Source organism: Siphateles boraxobius, unplaced genomic scaffold (genome assembly GCF_051911475.1).
Source record: "Siphateles boraxobius isolate OS27281-9 unplaced genomic scaffold, OSU_SipBor_1 74, whole genome shotgun sequence".
NCBI classification, from domain to species: Eukaryota; Metazoa; Chordata; class Actinopteri; order Cypriniformes; family Leuciscidae; genus Siphateles; species Siphateles boraxobius.
This window is the reverse complement of record NW_027509202.1, coordinates 812501-831581: the sequence shown is the minus strand read 5'-3', so window position 1 is coordinate 831581 and position 19081 is coordinate 812501. Positions and strand designations below refer to the sequence as shown.

At 37.3% G+C, this 19081-nt stretch overlaps 1 protein-coding gene across 1 annotated transcript in view; it reads left to right on the top strand.

Moving 5' to 3' along the window:
- LOC143724482 (lipoxygenase homology domain-containing protein 1-like) overlaps positions 1-19081 on the top strand; it is a 110325-nt gene that overhangs the window by 46055 nt on the left and 45189 nt on the right. Inside the window, exons 15-24 of the mRNA XM_077217550.1 lie at positions 1532-1655; positions 2155-2405; positions 8194-8329; positions 8407-8567; positions 9077-9163; positions 9243-9378; positions 10094-10248; positions 14885-15045; positions 15128-15204; positions 16232-16428. Coding sequence (XP_077073665.1) covers positions 1532-1655; positions 2155-2405; positions 8194-8329; positions 8407-8567; positions 9077-9163; positions 9243-9378; positions 10094-10248; positions 14885-15045; positions 15128-15204; positions 16232-16428 — 1485 coding nt within the window. The remainder of the gene's footprint in view (positions 1-1531; positions 1656-2154; positions 2406-8193; positions 8330-8406; positions 8568-9076; positions 9164-9242; positions 9379-10093; positions 10249-14884; positions 15046-15127; positions 15205-16231; positions 16429-19081) is intronic.

The window sequence follows — 19081 nt, the reverse complement described above, 5'->3', positions numbered from 1 at the left end:
TTTATAACTCGTAATTCTGACTTTATAACACGCAATTCTGACTTTATATCACGCAATTCTGACTTTATATCTCGCAATTCTGACTTTATAACTCGCAAATCTGACTTTATAACTCGCAAATCTGACTTTATATCTCGCAATTCTGACTTTATATCTCGCAATTCTGACTTTATATCTCGCAATTCTGACTATATAACTCGTAATTCTGACTTTATAACTCGTAATTCTGACTTTATAACATGCAATTCTGACTTTATAACACGCAATTCTGACTTTATATCTCGCAATTCTGACTTTATATCTCGCAATTCTGACTTTATATCTCGCAATTCTGACTTTATAACTCGTAATTCTGACTTTATAACTCGTAATTCTGACTTTATAACATGCAATTCTGACTTTATAACACGCAATTCTGACTTTATATCTCGCAATTCTGACTTTATATCTCGCAATTCTGACTTTACATCTCGCAATTCTGACTTTATAACTCGCAAATCTGACTTTATAACTCGCAAATCTGACTTTATAACTCGTAATTCTGACTTTATAACTCGCATTTCTGACTTTATAACTCACAAATCTGACTTTATATCTTGCATTTCTGACTTTATAACTCGCAAATCTGACTTTATAACTCGCAAATCTGACTTTATAACTCGTAATTCTGACTTTATAACTCGCAAATCTGACTTTATAACTCGTAATTCTGACTTTATAACTCGCAAATCTGACTTTATAACTCGCAAATCTGACTTTATAACTCGCAAATCTGACTTTATAACTCGTAATTCTGACTTTATAACTCGCAAATCTGACTTTATAACTCGCAAATCTGACTTTATAACTCGCAAATCTGACTTTAAAACACGCAATTCTGACTTTAAAACACGCAATTCTGACTTCATAACTTGCAAATCTGACTTTATAACTCACAATTCTGACTTTATAACACGCAATTCTGACTTTATAACACGCAATTCTGACTTTATAACACGCAATTGGGAGATATAAAGTCGCAATTGGTTTATAGCGCAATTGTGAGTTATAAAGTGAAAATTGCGAGATATAAAGTCAGTATTGCGAGATATAAACTAGCAATTGAGAAAAAAAGTCAGAAAATATATATATCTATTTTGTGGCGGAAACGAGCTTCCATATAAAACTGACAGAATTTGAAAGCTGAGACTTTGCTTCATATCAAGGCTCTACAGATAATGCTTAGTGAAGCTTTTTCCTACTGAAAACAGAACCGACTAACAGATCGATCTTGAGATTATATTCGAGATATCGGTGTTGTCACACAAAGGCATTTGGGTTGGTAGTGGATGATTTGCATTCGCTCCACCTCACATGGCATCTCTCCGGATGAGGTAATTCTAGTCACCTTATCCACGCTGAAAGGAAACACCACACTACTCTACTGGATTAGCTTTCCTTCTGATGAGAGCCACAGCCTGCAGATAGATGGATAGATATGCACATAGACACCATATATCACTGCAATGAAACCCGCTCGCTTTTATTTCAGGTCATAGTGGATGATTTGGGAAACAAAGCCGTGTACGAGTTTCCCATCAACCGCTGGTTTGCCATCGATGAAGATGATGGAAAGATCCAGAGAGATGTTCTGGTTGGAGGGAGTCAACCCACCGGTAAACCATAAAGCTTCTTCAAGTTTTACAAAATCTCCTGCGAAAACCAACAATAGTATATAATACTGATGATGTGGTCAGTGTAATGTTTGAACACACACATGACTGAATCGTTCCCTCTGAGGACTTCATTGCTTTAGTAAATTGCATTCTATATACACTACCAGTCAAAAGTTTGGCTTTTTATGTCTTTGAAAGAAGTTTAACCAAAAATACTGTGAAATATTGTGAAAACAGTGAAATATTAAAATGTAAATCAGCTGTTTTCTAAGTGAATTTATAGTAAAGTGTAATTTATTCCTGTGATCAAAGCTGAATTTTCAGCATCATTACTCCAGTCTTCAGTGTCACATGATCCTTCAGAAATCACTATAATATGAGGATTCTTATATTTCATAATTTTACGGTATTTTTAACAGATGATGAGCAGGACCTTTGACTGGTTGTATAAGTATAGTCTCTTATGTTCAGACTCTCAGACTGGACTGTGTTTTTGCAGGAATCGTGTACAACGTTCAGGTGGTGACGGGGAAAATCCGCGGTGCGGGAACCAACTCTAAAATCCACATGATCATGCACGGCTCCAAAGGCCTGAAGAACAGCGGGAAGGTTTTCCTGGAGGGAGGAGCGTTCGAGCGCGGTCTTACCGACATCTTTAACGTGGAGATCGCAGCGCTGCTCAGTCCTCTGAGTCGGGTCACCATCGGTCACGATAACGGAGGGGTCAGTCCCGGCTGGTACTGCGACAAGGTCACGTTTCACATGATAACCTTGTGTTTCTAACTGCTGATTAGCATAGAAAATCATGTTTAAAATAATGCAACAAAGCAATGCACCAACACCCACTGGTGTTAAACTTCATCATTCCCTCGCACTTTATAACACATCTTTCCCTCGCGGGTCAAAATGACCCGAAGCCCTAAAATTATAATTTTTTTACTTCTAATTTTTTTTTTTTCAGAAAGCTTATTTGATTTCATTTTGACAATATTTTTCTATTTTTAATGAAATGTTTTTGGAGATTTTTTTTGTTGTTCTTTTTTATTTTATTTACCTTTAAATTACTAGATTTGATCAATAAATAATGAATTAATAATTATTTAAGCACATTTCTCACATTCTTTCAACTTAAATTCAAAATAACTCACAATTTCATGCATAACCCTTTTGATTCAGCTCAAAATATGTTACATTGTGTGTCTTTTACGACCTCTTGTGGAAAATAAATAATATAGCATGATGTTTCATGACTCTAGATGGGCTTATATCTCTATATGAAGTAAATGAGCTGTTCCTCTGGGTCCTAAAGTCAGTTTCTCTTCGGAATGCATTCAGATACACATATAGACATTATAAAATATATTTTTGGTAAATTTTGAGCATTTTTAGTTTGAATTTTGAGCATTTATAGGTTTTTCTATGTGTACTGAAGCATTCCTCACATTCCACTCATTCCTATGGGCCTCAAATTGACCCAGAGAGGGAAGGATTTCTTACTTTTTTACATTTCAACCACAAAACTTCTCGAATCCATTCAATTTTTTTTGTGTGTATTCGTGGTTCACGAAGTCCTGGAGTCTTGGACTCCTCTGGTGAACACTACATAACAAAAATAACGTACATAGTACATGGGTGGTTTTTGTGCTTTGAGAAACATCTTCTATTGAGATTATTAAAGCAAGACACTTCAGGAAAAACAATGTTTTCATGCACTATTTTGCTTCCATAAGTTTTCTTTCAGACCAGTGGAAAGAAACCACTTTTAAGTGTTTATTTTACTATTTGCGTCTGTAGATTTTAGTCTCTCAATCCATATCTTTAAAGGCGGTGAGCCAATCTAATATATCAGAAAAAAAGAAAGAATTATGAACCTGACTTTATGCAATGTTCAGATTTCTGTTCTGGAAATATATGCAAATTAGTGCATATTTGCATTTTTAAACATGACATTTACCCCCTGTGGACCTTATGGACATTTGTGTTTTTCTTTTTGTTGATAATTTTGCCTGTGTAATGCCAACTGCATAAATTTGGGCACAGGTGTGTATTTTTATTGGAATCTTACTATTTCACCCCCATTTTCTTTAAAAAAATCTATTTTACACTAGTAACATAAAATAGTTCCACTCAGGACCTTAAAGACAAAAATGTCCATATTAAAACCGCAATTTTTAATGCAGGGCCATTTAACTAAAGCTGCGATCTTTGGTAATAGGCTTTCATTCTGATGGCTTCAAAATTAAAATTTGTGCTATTTGTTTTTTACCAGATGGTGACATTTTCTCAGGTTTGGCCTGTAAAGCAAATACTCACTTTATTCCTGTTTTCTGCTTCGGCATATTCAGCCCGATCTCACGGCAATTCGTACGAATTTCACGAGGTGGCTAATTCGTACGAATTCATACGACCTCCCACTTACGAATTAGTACGATTTTTGCTAAATCGTACATATTTTACGAGTTGCCCAATTCGTATGAATTTGTACGAATGACCTACCCCTGACCCCGCCCCTAAACCTACCCATCACGTGGGTTTAGACAAATCGTACAAATTCGTACGAGTGAGGTCGTACGAATTCATACGAATTAGCCACTTTTTAATCACTCGTCCAAATTCGTACGAATTGGTCGTGAGATAGCGTTGGCATATTATAGAGCCAATTGGAGAAATTATGTAGCTATAATTGTGTGTGTGTGTGTGTGTGTGTGTGTGTGTGCTTGTAATATTTAAGAGAGAAAAACTACTGCAAATCACAAATACAACCACTGTGTGTCCAGTGGAGGTTTGCTGCATCTAATGGGGAACATTTGAGACTGAGACCAAACAAAATCTTACTGAAAGCTAATTCTTTTTTAAATATCAATCTCAAAAGTTGTTTGGATTTATGGCTTTGATTTTCTAGCAGTTTTAGAGTTTAACATGTTTCATTATATATATATATATATATATATATATATATATATATATATATATTGCTTCAATAGAAGATATATATATGTATATATATATATATATAATTGTTTTACTTCAACAATAATCTTCCGAGGGTTTTCTTTAAAAAGAGAACAAACTTAAGTGCTCCCGAGCTTCACATTTTTGTGATAGTTTTTTGACATTACATTACATTCTAACATTACAATATAAAAACAAAACAAAAAATGCTTTTGTTTTTAAAATGACTAAAGGCTAAACTAAAAATGAAAATAAAAACGAAAGCACAAACTAATTATATTAGCCTGCATTTGATTTCCCCATTATAATGGTCAATTTTTATAAAAATATACTTGTAGGTTTAAAATTACACATATGGCACATTGATTGTCTCCAACAAAAAAATATTTTAGCAATATGTATATTTTAGTCAGAATTATTGCGCTACTGTTCTATCGTGCTCGTCTGTTTGGCGCGCATGCGCGCGGCGGCGCTCATAAACGGAAGCTTGAATATTACTGGGGATTCACTTGCTGAAGCTCGTCCTCTCCTGACAGTGAAATGGACATATTTGTTTGACTTTCTAACATTTACAGATGGAGAATATACCTGTGAAATGTAAGTTAAGCACTGAGGAAAGCACCACGTCTCAAACGCATTAAACAGCGGCAGTATTTATCTGTCAGTCAGCAACAGTCAGAGCATCTGACAGGACAAGCTGCTTTAAACTTGTTAACTATATCTTACCAGTTATTTTGAAGTGCTTAATATTAGCTTGTGTCATGTTTAGGACAAATTGTACTATGTAGCCTAGGCCTACTATTTTACTGCACAGCTCACTGCGTCCTCCGCCATTCGACTCGTATCATGGTATTGCCTCATTCCTCAGGCTCATTCCATATTTTCGTACAAAAAATCGATATATTGTACAAACTCGATATACCGCCCAGCATACACACTCACATTTAGTATAGATAACCATCGTTTACACACACGCCTCTACACTTACGATTTGTCTCAACATGAGGACAGAAGAGTCTGTCAGTCAACAAAAATTAAAAAAAAGTAACTTGCGTTACTTATTTGAAAAAGTAACTCAGATATTTTGTTGTAAATTTTAAAAGTAATTCGTTACTTTACTAGTTACTTGAAAAAGTAATCTGCACTCAAAAAAATGAACGAGGAAGGTTGTACACTTTACATAATATATTTATATTTAGTTTACTTATAATAATTGTGTTTTTTTACTTGAAATGTTTTTTTCTATTAAAGTCCACCTAATTATGTCTCAACTTAACAGTACAAAATCCTAACGCGTTGTCTAAACACAAACCATTTATGTTATGTAAAAAATTCTTACATCCAGAGGGGTGGCAGTGTAGTGAGACGCCAACTGCCATTTTGCCCTAACTTAATTTGATTGTTTTCAATCTGCTTAAATATATGTAAAATTTAAGTTTACTTAATCCGTTTGTGTTGGATTACATGATTGATTTGTGTTGCATTAACTGAAACTGGGCAGTTCTTGTTAGTTCCCAGCATGCTTTGCATATGGTTGAATTAAGAGAGAATAAATGTTAAAATGAAGTGTTATTTTATGTTTTTTTGAGAAAATGAGAAAAGGGGAAGACTTGATAGTGTGTAATTGTGTTTAATGTTCAATTACAATGGAATTATTAGAACCATTTAAATTACAGTGGGTTACCATTGTGGAGAAGAGTGGAGCGTTTGGACTGATTCAAATAATTTCAATTGCTTTGGTTGAAGGAGAATGTAAATCTTAGCATTTAAGATACTAATATGTGCTACTGCTAGCAAATAGCTATCTATATTCTATCAAGTTAATTATGTGTCATTAAAATAAATGAAATATTAATGGATTAATGAATATACATAATACCTGAATCATGTCAGGTAGCCTTTAAAAATTCACCTTGAGACTACTTTAATTAGGTCGCTTAAAATGACTTAATTACATGATGTTGAAGTTACATGAACAAATTATGTTTGTTTAACGTAACCCAGTTATGTGGAACTTGCTGACAAAAAAAATTTAATTGAGTCTGATTACGTAACTCAAGTTACTTGTAATAAGTCACAACCAGCACTGCTGATGAGTACGTAACGCGTAACGCTGCATTACAATGCATTTAAATGGTTAAATCTGGTTTCAGGACTGCCCACAGCACTGAGTCCGCCCTTCTGCGAGTGCTAAATGATATTTTTATCTCCACTGATTCGGGTGATTCTGTGGTTTTAGTTCTCTTAGACCTTTCGGCAGCTTTTGACACTGTTGACCACCCTACTCTGTTGGCTAGACTTGAGACTGAGGTGGGCCTAAAGGCTTCTGTCCTGTCATGGTTTCAGTCGTACCTTTCTGACAGAAAGTTTTTAGTTAAGATGGGTAATTTCTCCAGCTCCATGGCACCTCTAACCTGTGGTCTTCCACAGGGCTCCATTTTGGCTCCCTCTCTATTTTCTCTATACATGCTACCGCTGGGCGCTATCTTAAGGAAACACAGTGTATCATTTCATCTTTATGCAGACGACACCCAAATTTACATTCCATTTAAAAGAAATAACCCTGCAGCGTTAAACTCTCTTCTACTATGCCTAGAGGAGGTAAAGGCATGGCTGGCTCAAAATTTCCTCTCTCTAAATGATGATAAGACCGAGGTCATTGTCTTTAGCCCGAGTGAAAGGTCCCAGTACATAAGCCCAGACTTGGGGAGTTTATCTCCCTTTAAATCTACAGGAGTGCGGAACCTAGGTGTTCTTGTTGACCAGTCTTTAAAATTTGACAAACACATATCATCTGTTATCAGCTCCGGTTTCTACCAACTTCGCTTATTATCTAAAATCAAAGGCTTTCTTACTCCGATAACTTTGGAAATGGCGGTTCATGCCTTCATCACGTGTCGGCTAGACTATTGCAACTCACTTTACTGTGGGATATCAGTTTCTCAAATTGCCCGTCTTCAGTTGGTCCAAAATGCAGCGGCCAGACTTATCCTTAACTGTCGCAAATACGACCATATCTCTCCGATTCTTAAATCGTTACACTGGCTGCCAGTCCGGCAGAGAATAGATTTTAAAATCCTCCTATTTGTTTTTAAATCTTTACACAACTTAGCTCCAGCCTATCTATCCGAACTCATTCATCCCTATACTCCGTCCAGAAGCCTAAGGTCACACGACCAGGCTCTGCTGGTTGTCCCTCGGGTCAGACTTAAGCGTAGAGGGGAGCGTGCCTTTGCAGTGGCAGGGCCTCGTCTATGGAACACCCTGCCTCTAGAGATCCGAACGGCCCCCACCCTTTCTATCTTTAAGTCTTTGGTAAAAACCTACCTGTTTTCTTTAGCTTATTGATTTTTTTTTCTTTTTTTTCTTTTCTTTATTTCTACGATTTTATATTTGAATCTCTGATAAGGCTTTTCGTAGCTCTGCTGCTTTTTATGTGTTTTAGGGGTTGTTTTTGCTGTTTTTACTTTTCTTATTTGTGTGTTCTGTAAAGCACTTTGGTCTGTCTAAGCGGCTGTTTAAATGTGCTATACAAATAAATGAACTTGAACTTAAATGCTTAATTTGTCTGTTTGTTGTGTTTTAGGTGGTTGTCTCCTGTCCGTTCACTGGCATCGAACAGACGTTCCCCTGCTCTAAATGGCTGGATGAGAGGGAGAGCGATGGACTCATCGAGAGAGAACTCTATGAGATGGTCTCGCTCAGGCAAAAGAGGCAGAAAAGTGAGTATTGGTCTTACAGCGAGAGTGAACGAGGTTATAGTTTGTGAGGTTAAACGGTTAAATCTCTTGTCCCTCAGAACATCCCTGGTCCCTGTGGATTTGGACGTCAGATCTCGCAGGCGCAGGAACGGACGCCTCCATCTTACTCCAGATATTCGGGGAGAAGGGCAAATCCGATGAGATGAAGCTCGACAACAAAACTGATAACTTTGAGCAGGGCCAGCTGGACAAGTTCATGGTAAATCTGCTGTTTTGGTGTACGTATACAAATTGTACGTATACGGGCAGGAGCCATCTTTTTTCGTCTGTCAAACGTCTGTTTTCCAAAGATGGTCCTGCTTGTATACGCGAAGTGTACTGTCTTTATAAAGTATGTTCTTATTAAACTGTCTGCACACTTACACAGTTCTCAATGCTTCGGTTTGCAGGTAGAAACCCTCATTATGCTAGCGTGTTAGTGTGGGGCTATTTTGAGCCTTGTTAGTGGTATTAACTAGCGATTTTTATTTTTTACTTATTCGATGCCCGATACACTAGCGTTATAAGCTAATCTGTGGTTAAACTAAAAATAACGTTAAAACTGGGTACATTCGATTATCATGAAAACGCATCCCAGAGAACGGTCGACTCGGTACCCATGCGTTATTTAGCCCTAGGTTCATTTTTGGCCGGAATTGTCCTTTAATGCATTTCAGCACTTCAAACCATCTAATCTGCATATAATTTGTTCGTCATCCATTTTGTCAGATCGAGCTACCGGATCTTGGGAAACTGACGAAACTGAGAATCTGGCATGAGAAGAGGAATCCCTTCGCCGGCTGGCATCTGAGTCGAGTAAGAGCTCGAGATTGAGTGTTTCACAGTGATTTACTGTGACATGATCTGAATGACGGTCTGCTTTATGTCTCCTAAGATATCCATAATGAAAACTTTAACGAAGGAAACGTATAAGTTCCCATGCGAGCGCTGGCTGGACACTAACGAGGACGATAACGAGGTTGTGCGAGAGCTTCCCGCCACAGGAGAGCTGATCCCAGAGCCACTGCCAGGTGTAAAGATTCATTACAAACTCTAGTCCGTTGCTGATTACAAGTTACACTAGCAAAGTAATCTATTAGATTACACATGTTAGGTTCTGTTTAATATGATTAAATATGATTTAACATGTTGGAGCACATTGCTAGCATGATTAGCATGTTGTTAGGATGATTTTGCATGTTTTCAGCATGATTTAACATTGTTAGCATGATTTAACATGTTGCTAACATGATATAGCACACTGCTAGCATGATTTAGCATGTTTGTTAGTATGATTTAACATGCTGCTAACATGATGTAACAAATTGCTGACAAGAATCAACACATTGTTAGCATGTTAATACTCATGTTAGCAACATGCTAAATTATGCTATTAACATGCTAGCAATGTGTTGATTCTTGTTAGCAATTTGTTACATCATGTTAGCAGCATGTTAAATCACACTAACAAACATGCTAAATCAAGCTATCAGTAGCCTATGTTGAATCATGCTACCCACATGTTAGCAATGTGTTCTATCAAGTTAGCAACATGCTAAATCATGTTAGCATTTAATTTCAAATCAAGTAATTTTTGGATTATTCTGATTATGTAGATCTGAGTCAGTTATGACCCACCAGTGATTATTATGCATTATGTAGCATGTTTTTTTCCGTGATCAGAACAGTCGCGCTGATAAACCCTCTTGTTGCTCTCTAATGTATATCTGTGTTGTTTTCCTCCAGTTATCAAGTATCGCGTCACCGTCGCCACGGGGAACGTGAGCGGCGGAGGAACGGATGCCCATGTGTTTCTGTCTCTGATCGGAGATCTGGGAGACACTGGCGAACGCACTCTAATCAACTGCAAGAACAACGTCAACAAGTTTGAGAAGGGCAACGTTAGTGCAGTACCTGTGGAGATCTAGAAGTGACTCGCTCTCGGAACATTTTAAACTAATGTTATATTTTTATGATTTAAATCGTTCTCATATTTATTCAATCAAGCTCCAAAAACAGCTTGTTTCAATATTGCAGGATCTGTGATGTCACATGGACAAATCTATTTGCATATGCCCGCCTGCAGATCAAGTTATCACAAATATTTATAGATCATCAAACCATAGGCCCCGCCCACTGCAATAATAGGCCCCGCCCACTGTCGTTCAGTCTCTTAACAGCTGACATTCGCAAATATATGATCATAGGTCCCGCCCACTGCAATAATAGGCCCCGCCCACTGTCGTTCAGTCTCTTAACAGCTGACATTCGCAAATATATGATCATAGGTCCCGCCCACTGCAATAATAGGCCCCGCCCACTGTCGTTCAGTCTCTTAACAGCTGACATTCGCAAATATATGATCATAGGTCCCGCCCACTGCAATAATAGGCCCCGCCCACTGTGTTTCAGTCTCTTAACAGCTGACATTCGCAAATATATGATCATAGGTCCCGCCCACTGCAATAATAGGCCCCGCCCACTGACGTTCAGTCTCTTAACAGCTGACATTCGCAAATATATGATCATAGGTCCCGCCCACTGCAATAATAGGCCCCGCCCACTGTCGTTCAGTCTCTTAACAGCTGACATTTGCAAATATATGACCATAGGTCCCGCCCACTGCAATAATAGGCCCCGCCCACTGTCGTTCAGTCTCTTAACAGCTGACATTCGCAAATATATGATCATAGGTCCCGCCCACTGCAATAATAGGCCCCGCCCACTGTCGTTCAGTCTCTTAACAGCTGACATTTGCAAATATATGACCATAGGTCCCGCCCACTGCAATAATAGGCCCCGCCCACTGTCGTTCAGTCTCTTAACAGCTGACATTTGCAAATATATGACCATAGGTCCCGCCCACTGCAATAATAGGCCCCGCCCACTGACGTTCAGTCTCTTAACAGCTGACATTCGCAAATATATGACCATAGGTCCCGCCCACTGCAATAATAGGCCCCGCCCACTGTCGTTCAGTCTCTTAACAGCTGACATTCGCAAATATATGATCATAGGTCCCGCCCACTGCAATAATAGGCCCCGCCCACTGTCGTTCAGTCTCTTAACAGCTGACATTTGCAAATATATGACCATAGGTCCCGCCCACTGCAATAATAGGCCCCGCCCACTGTCGTTCAGTCTCTTAACAGCTGACATTCGCAAATATATGATCATAGGTCCCGCCCACTGCAATAATAGGCCCCGCCCACTGACGTTCAGTCTCTTAACAGCTGACATTCGCAAATATATGATCATAGGTCCCGCCCACTGCAATAATAGGCCCCGCCCACTGTCGTTCAGTCTCTTAACAGCTGACATTTGCAAATATATGACCATAGGTCCCGCCCACTGCAATAATAGGCCCCGCCCACTGTCGTTCAGTCTCTTAACAGCTGACATTTGCAAATATATGACCATAGGTCCCGCCCACTGCAATAATAGGCCCCGCCCACCAGAGATGGGGACTCGAGTTTGAGACTCGGACTCGAGTGCGACTTAAGTCGCACACACAGTGACTTCAGACTCGACTTGAGACTCGTCCTCGAAAGACTTCAGAGTTCAGACTCGACTCGGACTCGAGCTGCGGGACTCGTGAACAATGTTTATTTTTAGGAAACGTCTGATGAGCACGCTGTTATTCCCCTCCCTCTGACCCGTTACCTAAAACCTGCCTACATAACACGTACTACGTGCGCGCGCGCGGCCACACATGAGAGGACAACAAACAAACATGTCGACTGCACCGGCCGTTGCTGTGCCATTCATCGTAGCTTTGGGTTTAAAAACTTCAAACAAGACGGGCCAAACAAAAGAAGCGCTCAATGCAAAATATGGGGTATCTGCGCGCGTTCACCTCATGGTGTTCCAGAGCGCGAGAGGTGGGTGTACGAGAGAGAGAGACGTGCGAGAGGTAGTGCTGCGCGAATGCGCTACGGCGCTCTGCAATCAAATACGATTTTAAATAGGCTTAGTAAAAATAACAAAATAAATCGAAAATCAATGTGTGGCGCGCCGCCACAAATATATGAACCATGTATTTCACATCATTTGGTTGCAATAGTGTTTTGCATTTAGCTACTGTGATGTTTTGCACTATGTCAATTTTAGTGCTGTGAGGTAGGCTATAACATTTTCTATATTTGGTCTAATGGCTCCACAGAGCCAGCACAATAGGAGCCAAGGCCTTTCATTATAATTCAGCAACAGACATGAGAGTCCTTTTTCTTCAGAACCTCAATTTTTACAGATACAGATATTAACTTAAAAGTAAAGTATTCTTGGTGTTTTTGTCATGTTGAAATAGCCTGTTTACACTGATTATATACCTAAATCAAAGCTGATATTGTATGCTATTAGATAAAGGAGTCATAATAACATATTACATGCTTTGAATTCCTTAATAGCTATGCAGTGTTCTAAGCAGCCTGGATGGGTCGCTGTACGTGATGCAACACTTATTATAACCACAAGAGACTTGAGACTTGACTTGGACTTTAGCTCAAAGACTTGAGACTTGACTTGGACTCTAGCTCAAAGACTTGAGACTTGACTTGGACTTTAGCTCAAAGACTTGAGACTTGACTTGGACTCTAGCTCAAAGACTTGAGACTTGACTTGGACTCTAGCTCAGAGACTTGTGAGCATCTCTGCCGCCCACTGTCGTTCAGTCTCTTAACAGCTGACATTCGCAAATATATGACCATAGGTCCCGCCCACTGCAATAATAGGCCCCGCCCACTGTCGTTCAGTCTCTTAACAGCTGACATTCGCAAATATATGTTTGTTCGGAGCATTTGACTGTTTTGTTCGCAGATAAACTTTTGTTGGCAGATGAAGCAGTGACTGTATTCAATCTGACAGCAACTGCATCATAAACCATAAGTAAATTATTTCACAATGCTTCGTCTGTAAACTACGGTTTTATATGGAAAATGTTTTCAATAGCGAGTGGCCATTGATACTGTTTCCTATGCAGTGACGTTAGCCAATCATAACAGTGTCTGTTTACTGACAGCCTTAAAGGAGCCGCGCATTAAAAAATAATCATTTTAGACAGATGCATTTACATTATATGTGAACCTCATGTAACATATTAAAATAATACAAATTATTTATCCATGTCATGACCCCTTTATTTCTTTTTTAGTAAGCGTTTTATTTAAAAAAAAATACTTTAAAGGATTAGTTCACTTTTTAAAAAACCTTTGCTGATAATTTACTCACCCCCACGTCATCCAAGATGTCCATGTCTTTCTTTCTTCAGTCGAAAAGAAATTAAGGTTTTTGATGAAAACATTCTAGGATTTTTCTCCATATAATGGACTTCATGGGGTACGAAACGGTCCAAGGTCCAAATGACAGTTTCAGCGCAGCTTCAAAGGGCTTTAAACGACACCAGACGATGAATAAGGGTCTTATCTTGCGAAACGATCAGTTATTTCAAAAATAAATAAAAAAGTTTAAGTTTTATAAGCTCAAATGCTCGCCTTGCTCTGTTCTGTGATGCGCATTCGTGACTCTCCTGTTCGAACTCGTTCATCAAAATGAACAAATCTTTTTTCGAGTCATTTCGTTCATTCAACAAACGAAATGACTGGAAAAAAAGATTTGTTAATTTTGAACGAGTCTTTTTTCGAGTCATTTCGTTCATTCTACGAATGAAATGACTCGAAAAAAGATTTGTTCATTTTGAAAAAGTGAAGTAATCTTTTAAAATTCTTTATTTTAATTTATTATTTTTATGATTTAGTTAATTTTTAGTTAGTGCTTTATTATGATTCTTTACTTTATTTTATTTATATTTTATATTTTATGATTTATTTTTAGTGTTTTATTTATTTAAAAATTATTTGTTTTAATTTTTACAATTTAATAAATTTTTAGTGTTTTATTTAGAATTTTATTCTATTGTTTTGCTAATTTTTAGTAAGTGTTTTATACTGATTGTTTTAATTTGAATGATTGTTTCCTATTTTAATTCGTTTTAAACAATCTTTAAAATTATTTGTTTTAATTTAACATATTTAGACCGCACTTTTACTGGAGAAGCAAAATGACGTAAGATATTATGTCTGAAAAATGCATCAAAATAAATGAGTTTGTGCTTAAAACAATAACAAATATCTGCCAATGGAGTCAGAAAATAATCGTGTTTTCCTTTTAAAATTAAGATACATTTCTGACTCCATTGGCAGATATTTGTTCTTGTTTTGAGCATAAAATCTTGACATTAAACAAGACTTGATATCTTGGTTCTCCAATAAATTTATCTTGATTCATGAACGAGCCAAAAACACCAGTTTAAAGACCTATTTTCACTCTTGCATTCGAGTGATGTTGTGTATGCATTTTAAATTAGTTGCTGTTCTATGTTATGCATGTATACATTGAATGAATTTTGATACTTGATTTTTATGTCCTTTTATTTTTATTGATTTATTCGATTGTACAGTAAAGCACTTAGGATCAGCTACGGTTGTGTTAAACTTGTGCTCTATAAATAAAACTTGACTTGTCTCTCCTGTTGGGTCTCAGGCTGATGAGTTCATCGTCGAGGCGGTGTCGATCGGGCACGTGCGCCGGGTTCGGATCGGGCACGACGGGCGAGGCGGAGGCTGCGGATGGTTCCTGGATAAAGTGCTGATCCGAGAGGAAGGCCAGGCCGAATCACAGGCCGTTGAATTCCCGTGCAACAGGTCACAATCATGAACTTGATCCAGATCAGTGCTTTAACACGCAGAAGCGGCTCATGTCCTCGTCTCGTCTTCATCTGTGCAGATGGTTGGACCGCGGGGAAGACGACGGGCAGATCGTTCGTGAACTCGTGCCGTTCGCAGACGGACAAAGACTTTACAGTGAGTTTATGCTTTTCACGTGCACATCTAGGCATAAATAATCTAATTAAACCAATAGATCAAACCTTTTTTCTCTGATGAAGTCCTTTGAGCTGTTGAGAATATTTTCTTGAAGTTCATATTTTAATAATATAACAGCACATCTGCACGCGAACGGTTCTTCTCTGATGTAGGTCACTTGACTTTCATCTTTTTTAATGTTCTTCAGTATTTTGTTTGTCGTTATTTTAAAGTGGAATATTTAATACATTTTTAGTAGGTGTTTTATTATGATTGATTTTATTTTAAAAAATTTTATTTAAATTTTTTATTTTATTTTGTTCATTCTAGTGTTTTATTTTGATTGCTGTAATTTATTTTTGTATTTTAAATTTTTATAATTTAATTAATTTTTAGTGAGTGTCTACTTCTGGTTTATTTTATTTTAAAATAATTTCAATTTGAAATTTTTTGTAAGTGTTTTATTTTGATTGCTTTTATTTTAAAATAGTTTATTTTTGTATTTTTAATTTTTATAATTTAATAAATTTTTAGTAAGTGTCTTAATGTGGTTAATTTTATTTTAAAATAAATAATTTATTTAAATTTGACATTTTTAATTTTTCGTGTTTTATTTTGATTGCTTTAATTTTAAAATTGTTTCTTTTTGTATGTTTCATTTTTATAATTTTTATAATTTAATTAATTTCTAGTAAGTGTCTTATTCTGATTAATTTTATTTTAAAATGATTTATTTTAATTTGACATTTTTTATAATTTAGTTCATTTTTAGTTAGTTTTTTATATTGATTGCTTTTATTTTAAAATTGATTATTTTTGCATGTTTAATTTTTATAATTTTTATAATTTAATTAATTTTTAGTAAGTGTCTTATTCTGATTAATTTTATTTTAAAATGATTTATTTCAATTTTACATTTTTATCATTTAATTCATTATTATAAAAAACCCAGAGTTCAGCACACAGATCAGATTTGCCGTTCGAGTTCATAGAGGGCCGATGAAAGATGAGAAATGCCTGTTTCCAGACGTCAGTTATCACATCGCCGTGAAGACGGGGAACGTCAGCGGAGGAAGTTCCGACTCGAAAGTGTTCGTGAAGTTTTACGGGGAGAAGGGAGACACCAGCCGGATGATGCTCGTGGTTTCAGACAACAACCTGCGCAACTACTTCGAGACGGGACGGGTGGACGTTTTCACCGTCGACACCGCGGACATCGGGCAGGTGTGTGTCGCTCTCATAACACTTCCAAACACACACACATATTAAAGGGATCGTTCACCCAAAAATGTAAATTCTGTCAGTAATTACTCTCCCTCATGTTGTTCAACCCCGTAAGACCTTCGTTCATCTTCGGAACAGGAATTAAGATATTTGTGATTAAATCTGAGAGCTGGATCACTCCTCCATAGGCTTCTAAGGGATTGAAACTTGTTCCCCGAAAAGTCATTAAAGACATCGTTAAAATAGTCCAAGTGACTACAGTGGCTCAATCTTAAGTTTATCAAGCGACGAGAATACTTTTTGTGCGCAAAAAAAACTACTTTATTTCATCTATTGATTTCCTTCTCTGTGGGCTCGAGTGAGTTAGCGTAGTGTGATAGCGTAGTGCTACGTCACACGCAGGCTCACTATTGGCCGATGCTGGTCATGTGTGTGATGCGTGTGACGTACAACACAGAAGCGCTGCGCTGTTACACTAGTGAACTCACTCGACGCCCACAGAGAAGAACATCAATAGTTGAAATAAAGTCGTTATTTTTGGGTGTACTATCCCTTTAAAGTGCACATATTATGCTTTTTGGGATATGATCTACATGCTCAAACAGTAGAGCGTTGGCGCTTGCAACGCCAAGGTCATGGGTTCGATTCCCAATGAAAGCAAGAACTGATAAGAATGTAAATGTGTACCTTGAAATGCAATGTAAGTCGCTTTGCATAAAAGCATCTGCCAAATGCATAAATGTACATGCAGTGTGAAATATCGTCGCTGCCCGATGAAACTCACGTATGCAGGGATTAAAGTTCTCCGTCGCTACGACGGATTTCCGTTAATTGCAGCGAGTCTATGACGGATTTCCGTCAATTGCAGGGTTCCTGTCTGTCCTTAATGTCTTAAATTCACTTTTCATAATTTTAAGGCCGTAAATAGGCTTTCATTTCTCAAATAGTGTGATAAATGTTAATTTTCCCTAATTTAAGGAAAGACGAGGTGTATTAACCCTGCTGAGGGGGATGTGATAAAGCCTGGATTGGAGTGAAAGCACGTTCCTCTCTCCACTCTAAGCATTCTGTAATCACTTCGCTCATGGTCCACTCCGGGTTTTCAATTCCCGCTCACAGAAAAAACTGCTCCGTGTTCACTCAATTAATCTTAGTTTTGGAGAAGTGCATGTAAGGCTACAGCAGCACGTTTGCTGCGGCCCGAGCCCGTTTGTTCCCGGCGGCCCACGCAGCGTTGGTCTGGTGGTTCACACTCAACTTGATTCTATCTGGTGCGTTTGCGTGCATATTACGTCATCGCAAACGTGCACGGCGCATGATAGAAAACAGAACGCAGGTCAATATTGGCTGTTTCTCAATACCAAGTAGGCTACGCAAACTTCGGACTTGCCAAGTTTGACTCGGGAATACGAACTCCCGAGGGCGAGAGGACGCGAGTCCGGTTATTCTGCAAATGGAACAGCGCGTTCTTGATCGTGTCATTCAGCACGCTCTGCTACTCCGGTATATTTTAGGCAACAATAGAACGAAATATGGTATAAAATACAACTCTGCCTCTTTTCATCAACAATAAAACGAAATAAATATAAAACACCACTCTGCCTCTTTTCATTTATAAATGAACATATTATCATAAACATATTAATGGCCACACAAATGTGGTTCAGGCAATGCACATTGATTATCTTCACTGCATATATTTATAACAACACGAAATATAAAACACAACCCTGCTTATTTTTGTTTTCATTTCAAAAATATAAAACATTATTGATCATTAAAACTGACATTTAACAAACAGAGACAGGGTTGTATCGTTTTATTTTATTATGGATGTACACATACAGTGTATATAAAGAATATTTTATATATTTTAAAATATATAACATTACACAACCCTGTCTCTTTTTGTTAAATGTCAGTTTTAATGATCAATAATATCTAGTATAATAGGCTATAATAAGCTACAATGAGAAATAAAGCAAACAATTCAGTCAAACATTAGTCAGCTCTCTAATAGGCTACAAAGTTAAAGTTAAATAGCCTAAATATATAAAGTTATGAAACTTCACTTTGCCCTCAGCCAAAACGATTTGCCATGTAACAAACTATATATTAATATAATTTAGCATTGTTTGGTCTTATAAGATAAATAAAAACATGCACTGAAAAGTTATGTAGATGGTTGATTATTTGTCAAGCTAATTAAATTTTTTTCATAGATTAAAATAACTTTTAAAATACGCAAACTGGCAATATTAAAGCGGTTTAAAACATCTCCCCTTAAAACACTATTGGTCTCGACTATTTAAATAAAGTTAAAGGAATATGATTTAGCCTGAAAAAAATTTCAGTCAGAAGAATTTTTTTCACTTTAATCCCTGCGTATGTCCAAAACGGTTACTTTTCAGGAAGAGAAAAAAACACTGTAATTTCAAAAGCAGTTGAACGTAGCGTTGCATAACCATACATGTAACCATATTCTTGCCAGTGTAATGATATAATCCACATTTGACCAAAATCGAGTTTAAATGGACATACGTGCATATTTTACAGTAACGGTGGTCGATACGCATTCTTCCGATCATTAATTAGAATGACCAAGTCGCGTTTCATATTGACAGATGAATAGGCTACGCTCAGTTTATTAAAT